This window comes from Tenrec ecaudatus, chromosome 2 (genome assembly GCF_050624435.1).
Source record: "Tenrec ecaudatus isolate mTenEca1 chromosome 2, mTenEca1.hap1, whole genome shotgun sequence".
Lineage (NCBI taxonomy): Eukaryota > Metazoa > Chordata > Mammalia > Afrosoricida > Tenrecidae > Tenrec > Tenrec ecaudatus.
The window spans coordinates 201,286,093-201,293,431 of record NC_134531.1 but is presented as its reverse complement, the minus strand read 5'-3'; the positions used below and the strand labels follow the sequence as shown (position 1 = coordinate 201,293,431).

The 7,339-nt window shown below is 34.1% G+C and overlaps 1 protein-coding gene across 1 annotated transcript; it reads left to right on the top strand.

Annotated features, from left to right (window-relative positions):
* Positions 1-5,758: 5,758 nt before the first annotated feature.
* LOC142440426 (olfactory receptor 5V1-like) lies at positions 5,759-6,688 on the top strand. The gene has a single exon (XM_075542873.1). The coding sequence runs from the start codon at positions 5,759-5,761 to the stop codon at positions 6,686-6,688; it is 930 nt and encodes a 309-aa protein (XP_075398988.1).
* The last annotated feature ends 651 nt before the right edge of the window (positions 6,689-7,339 follow it).

Sequence of the window (7,339 nt, the reverse complement as noted above, 5' to 3'; positions counted from 1 at the left end):
TATACAATTACCAACATTGACAAAACTATGAATTTGAGTATTGATATAGACACCTAAATCTAATAAATAAATCTGGGATGGGGAGACAAAATACAGAATGATGCACTAATCTCAATACATCCACGTAATCGAATATCAATTAACAAAAGAAGGAAATTCTAAAACAAAATAAAATAAAATAAAAAAGAAGGAAATTTTATAGAGTTTAAATTGTAGCCCTAACTATAGTTGGATACAATTTTACAGTTGTACCCATTTCTATGGAGTGGATCTCAACTTCTAGAGACACTAAGTGAGGCTATTTATTCCCACAGAGTGGCTGTTGGTTTTGAAACTCTGGCCTTGTGGTTAAGCAGGTCAATGCATACCCTGCAGTGCTAGCAGACCTGGGTGAATTTATATACACTCTCTGCCATGGAGCCGAATTCAACACAGAGCATCCCTACAGAACAAAGCAGAAGTGCCCCTCTGGGTTTCTGAGATGGTAACTCTATGGAAGTAGAATGCCTTGTCTTTCTTCCACACATATATATGTATATGTATGTAATTGTACACGTATCCCATATTTACACATATATACAAACTATTGAACTATAGAAGGAATGCCAAAAGATGCAAACAATACACAGAGTCAATGTACCATATCAATTGGTTAACACAATTTCAAGAGGTAGCATATAATTGCAAACCTACAATATGATAGGAAGTTTTCTAAGCTGCGCTGAAGGATTTAGTGAAAAATAAGCCTTCAGGAATTGATGGAATACCAATTGTAATGTTTCAACCACCTAATAGAACATTTGGCAAACTCACTAGTCTAATTTCTCATTAAAAATGTGGTAGCAAAATACTTAACCAACAGACTAAAAGAAAGCCATATTCTCCCTACCACATTGAGGAAATTATCCAACAATGTCATTGATAGCACATGTAAGTACACATTTACTGGAGATAATTCAAGAGGAGCTGCAGAAATAGATTGACAGGTATCAGAAATTTAATCTGAATACAGAGAGGATATGGAACAAGCCATATCAATGTTGAAGTCAGATCTTGGTTGAAAGCAGAGAATGCAAGAAAAATACTCAACTCGTGTTTAGTTGACTATACAAAGTCATTTTACTGTAGGGGAAATACAAACCGTGGACAGCATTGAGAAGAATGCACATTCCAGAGCACTTCGTTGCGTTCATTGTGGACTAAGAGGAACAATGTCAAACCGGAAAGAGAAAACACTCCATGTTTTAAAGTCAGAAAATGCTTACATCAGGGTTGTATCTGTTCATTAGCTTATTTCATCTGTATGCTGAGCAAGTAATCTTAGAAGCTTGACCAAATACATAAAATGTGAGAGCAGGATTGCAATAATGCTTACTAATAACTTGCAATATGCAAAACACATTACCTTTCTTCCTGAAAGCAAGGTAGATTTGAAGCAGTTGCTGATAAAGACTAAAATATGAAGCTTTCAGTATAGAATATAATTCAATGTAAAGAAAACAAAATCCTCACACCTAGACCCAAAACAGCATCATGACAAACGGAGAAAAGACAGAAATGTTCAAGAATTTCTTTTCATTGAGACAAACAACAATCAGTGCTCATGGAAATAGCAGTCATGAAACCAAACAACATTGTGCATTGGGCACATCTGCACAAAACCTGTTTCAAATCTTACAGAGCAAAGCTGTCACTTTGAGGACTAAAATGAGACTGGTTCAAGCTTGATAATGTTCAATCTCTGCATATCCATGTCAAAGTTGGACTGTGAATAAAGAAGACTGGAGAATTAGTGATGCATTTGAATTATGATGTTGGCAAAAAGTACTGAAAGTAGCAAGAGTGCCACGACAAACAAATCTGTCTTATGAGACGTAAAGCCAGTTATCCTTAAAAGGAGGAGGGTAAGACATGTCTTTTGCAATATTATCAGAAGACACAATCCCTGGAAAAGGACATCATTTGTGGTACAGGGGCGTGTCAGTGAAAAGGAGGAAGACTCTCAATGAGATGGATTGATACAATGGTTGCAACAATGGACTGGAACATAACAATTGGGAAGATGCAACAGGACTAGAACTTCTTTCCTTCTGTTGTGCATAGGTTCACTTTGAGTTGAGACTGATTGGAGTGATACTTTTCAAAAGCACATTCTCTGTGAAATCATTATACTGCTGAAGAAATCAAGATCGAATCTGCAGTTACAGTAAATTAAAATATTTATGTATTCAGGCATGGAGAGTTGAAAAACATAATGTTTTATGTGTAGTATAACTAGCCTTACTACTGTATATTCATATTATAATAATCAAAACAATTTAAAATAAAATTTTCATGAGGAATGCAACATATTAAAATTGATATATAATTATTTTTCTGGAATTACTTTCAATCACAAAAATAAATGACATAATTATTATTAATTTTGTCTAGTATATTCTTGAAATTAAAATTTTGTTTCTTATCCAAGACTATAAAAGAAGGAGAAAATTCACTCTATAATTTGGATTTCTTTCTCAACTTACAAAGTAAGTTGCCTGTTATTTGGTCTCTAGTAATTTAGGTTTATCAAGATGAGAAGCACATTCCCTTTAGAATTCTAATTGTAACTCCCTACCCCAAGGGAAAAATGGGCATAAAATGAGTTATACAATACATTTTCGTAGGACTTGGTATATAAATAAGTAGTTTGATTTTCTTTACTGTTGTATTTTCATTAGTTGAGTCATTTTATATTCTTCTTGAGGAGCCTTTTTATTGGTAATGAAATCTATGAAACTAAAACTAAGTCAAACGTTAAAATTATGGACTCTCTAAGCTAAAATTAAAAACATATTTGTAAGGTTAATATTATGTGAAAATTTATATTTTTAAAGAGTAAGTTAAAATGGAATATTAAATGTGTAGGAAGCGGTATTAAAATGTTCATGCCTAGCTGGATATGCACCTAAAGAAAATTCCGATATAATGTGCTGTTTCCTTGATGCTAATATTCTAAGTAAATTATAAAATTTGTATTATCTTAAGAGCTAAGATCTGTCAGTTATGATGTTACTTAATTACCTATTTTTCCTATATATAGTGAAATGCAGAAGTACCTAATTGCTAGAAAGAAGATTCATGTATGGTATGTTTTGCATTAACTACATACAAAATTAAAAGACAGATTTCTTTCTTTTTCTTTAATCTCAATATCTGGATAATTTTCTAATGTAATAGTACCCCTTCCTATAGATACTTATTTCATCTTTGGCTGCCCAGACTATGATGAAAGCTGATGACAACACATTCTTAATGTTTTCAAATGTATGTTTACAGTACGCCACATGACCTTACAAAGCAGATGGAGGGATTACATTTTATGTGAGCTTCTGCTATTCTCTGCTAAATGAGCTATAAATTTACTAGTTAAAAAGGCAATTTAGTTATCCCCCTTATATTTCTAGAGTGACTATTTCAATGACAGAAACAAATTACATTGTAAATGTATTATTTATTTTTTTCTGAAAAATAATTCTGGTAAATTTCTGGGGGGAAAATGTTTTTCTTTAACCAACACTGTTGAAAGAAAGAAAATAGTCCCAGAACTGGCATTATTTCATTCTGTTGTGTGTCCATGTGGTCACTGTCGGTTGGAATTGATTCCAAGTCCCCTAACAATAAGAACATTGTCCTCATTGTGTTATGTAAAGGATGGCTTTTATCTTCTAATCAGATAAATATATATGTGAGATTTATTTATATTTTCTTCCAAAAGAGCAGATTGTTTTATTCCCACTTGAACAATTTAGGCATTCTATACAGCAATCTGATTTAAAGTTTTATTTTGAATGTAAGTTACCAAAAAGTAGGGAAAATGCATGTTTTTATTTATAGAGCACATGTTCATATAACCAAACATAGAGCTAGACTGGAGGCTCTTATCAGGAGGCTATGATTTTTCATAACTCTTGTTTTAACAAAGGAAGTAAAATTAATAAATATAGGTGAAATGTTGGTTTTATTATGTAACCTAAACAATATTCTAAATTTTTATTTCTCCTTTTATCTTATGTGTATTGTTATCATATTTAAAACTATTAGTAAAAAAGCATATAGAATAGCAAATTAAATTGCTCTTTCAAATTTTTGATATTAGAAAATTGACCCAGGGATATGTATTGTTTCCACTTTGCTTCAATTACCTAATAAAAAATGTTTGGTTGATTGAGTAATGGTATCCATGATGTTTTGCTACTTATTATAGGAAGTTGTTTTCTAAATTTCATAATTTCAAAAACATTCATCAGTTTTGTTATCATATTTTTCCTCAGAAGTTCAGTACAGACCTTGTCTCTCGGCCTGCATAAAGGAAGAATAGTCACATCGTCCATGTACACTCAGCGACTAGTACTCAAAAGGGCAGCAAAGAAAAGGTTTGTCTAACATAATGCATCTCCATTTGGGTAGCTAAATCATGATGTATAACTTGTGTAATTTATGCCTCACAGTTTATATCTGCCCAAAGTTATTACTAGTTGCAAAACAAATAGAATGGCTACAAAATAATAATTTGACTTTAAATTTCCAACTTTTTATTATTTTTGAATTTTTTGTAATGCAAATGTTTTAAGCAAAAGAAAATAGCTAAATGTGATGTAAAACACAGAGATGTACAAATTTTCAGCCTTTAGTTAAACTATTTTATAATTTATGCTTAAATACTAAATACATGGTCAATATTTGGAATACTAAGTTACATTCTAATATAATTTGAAAATTAATAAGTACAATAGATGAGTGATATACTATTACTGTCTAGCACATAATTTTTTTTAAATCCCATGTTTTCTTAAGTATTTTGATAAATAGTGAAAATGTATATTTTAAGGAAATTATGGCTTAAACCTATATGTGATTATGTCTGTCTATATTTGAGCAACATTCATACAAATAAAGAAGTTTAATTTATATTTTACAGACTAAATTTATTTTTATTAAGATAAGCTTGTTCTGGAGTTATGACACAATGTGCATATTTTAAAAAGTATAAATTTGAAAGTATGGAGAACTATCTTTACAGAACATGCACAATTCTGTCAGTCCTGCACTCAACATTTAGTTATTTACATTCTAATTTCTGTCTCCTGGATACAAAGAAATTAACATATAATAAGACAGGACTGAGATAGTACAGAAATAAACATACCGTAACAATACATAGCAGAATAAAGTAAATGTGTTACCAAGAGTGAGATCTCCATTTACGCTTTCACCAAATGGCGAGATTTCCTATACTTCTAAAAGTCAACAATGAATTTATTGAGGTGAATTTGTAAAAGACCATTGTTAAGAAAGTAAGGTTTAATTGTCCAAGAATTATCAGGCGTAAGGTTAATGTACTATTTGAACCTGTTATTAACGTAAAAGGAGCTGGGGTGGCTTAGTGGTTATGTTTGGGCATTGAACTTCAAGGACAGTGGTTTGCAGCTGTCAGCGGCTCAGCAGGAGAAAGACCAGTATTTCTACTTCCACACAGAGTTATAGTCTCAGAAACCCATAGTGATGGTTATACCCTTTTTTACAGGATCTCTATGAGTCAGAATGGACTTGATGACAGGGTTTTTGTTTGTTTGTTTATTTACTACAAGGCTAGTACAATTTATTATCAGTCACAATCCTATTATTTTCTAAGTGTTTCTCATCACCATATTCCTTGGTTTGGAGCCTAACCTGTGGCTGTTGGCTTCTTTGCTTCCAGAAAGACACCAGAGAAGAGATGGATGTCTACAACCTAACAGTCACGGAGTTCATCCTCATAGGGCTATCTGACCTCCCTGAGGTGCGCTACCCACTTTCTGTCGTCTTTGCTGCCATCTATCAGGTCACTTTGCTAGGAAATGGAGCCATTCTCCTCGCCATTTTGACAGAGAAGAAGCTGCACACACCCATGTATTATTTTTTGGCAAATCTCTCCTTGTTAGATATTTTCTGTCCTTCAACCACTATACCCAAGATGCTCAAGAACCTCCTGACCCAGAAGCAAAATATTTCTTTTGTTGGATGTGTTTTGCAGTTGTTTTTCCTAGTGGCCCTGGCAGGGACAGAAGTCTTCCTTCTGGCTGTTATGGCTTATGACCGATATGTAGCCATATGTTTCCCCCTTCGTTATACCCTCATCATGACAAAGGGACGCTGTGTCCTGCTCACTGCTGGTACCTGGGTTGCAGGGTTTCTGAACTCCCTTCTGCACACCGTGTTCACATTCCGCCTATCTTTCTGTAAATCTAATCGTGTCAACCAATATTATTGTGACATTCCTCCAGTGGTGGCCCTCTCTTGCTCCTCTACATATGTGACAGAAATGCTTGTCGTAGTGGTAGGAGGAATCTTAGGAATCAGTGCCTTCTTGATCACTGGTATCTCTTATATTTACATTATATCCACCATCCTGAAAATCCGGTCAGCAGAAGGGAAACGCAAAGCCTTCTCCACCTGTGCTTCCCATCTCCTGGTGGTTTGTTTGTTCTATGGTACAACGATATTTACCTATGTCCGCCCTTCCTCCAGTCAAAACGCCCCATCAAGAGACAGGCTCATCTCCATGCTGTATGGTGTCATTACCCCGATGTTAAACCCTCTCATCTACAGCCTGAGAAACACAGAAGTAAAGGGGGCTCTCAGAAGAGTTTTATGTCATAAGACATAAGCAAGGAAGATATTATTTATTTAGAAATTCACAGAATCTGTATTTATAGTAAAGTTTGGATGGATTTATAGGGATAATAATTTTACATTGATAAACAGCCAGAGCTTTGAATCATATAGAAATTAACACACATACATTATAGTTATACCTATTTATATGGACTCTTTAAGAACATTGGTTAAGCACCAGGAAGCTAATGGAGAGTCAACATTTTCAATTCACCTGCTCCACTCCAGCTCCTCAGAGTGAGAAAGATTTAACAGTCAGCTTTGGGAAAATTACAGACTTGGAACCCCATGTGGCCATTCTAATTTGTTCTATAGGGTCAAAATTGGCAAAGGATTTATGTCTATCTTTTTCTATTTGTTCTTTGTCTATGTTTGACCCTATCTATCCATCTATCTATCTATCTATCTATCTATCTATCTATCTATCTATCTATCTATCTATCTATTAACTATGACCACTGTTGGCATCCTTGTTATATGTCAGATTACTCCCTGCAATGTCAGCAGTCTGAAATCACCAGCCTTTCAGCAGAAGAAAGATGGGACTTTCTACTCCCTAAAGAGTTACAGTGTTGGCAACCCACTGGGCACTTCTACCATGTCCTATAGGGTCGCTAGGAGTCAGCTTCATCTCTATGGCTGT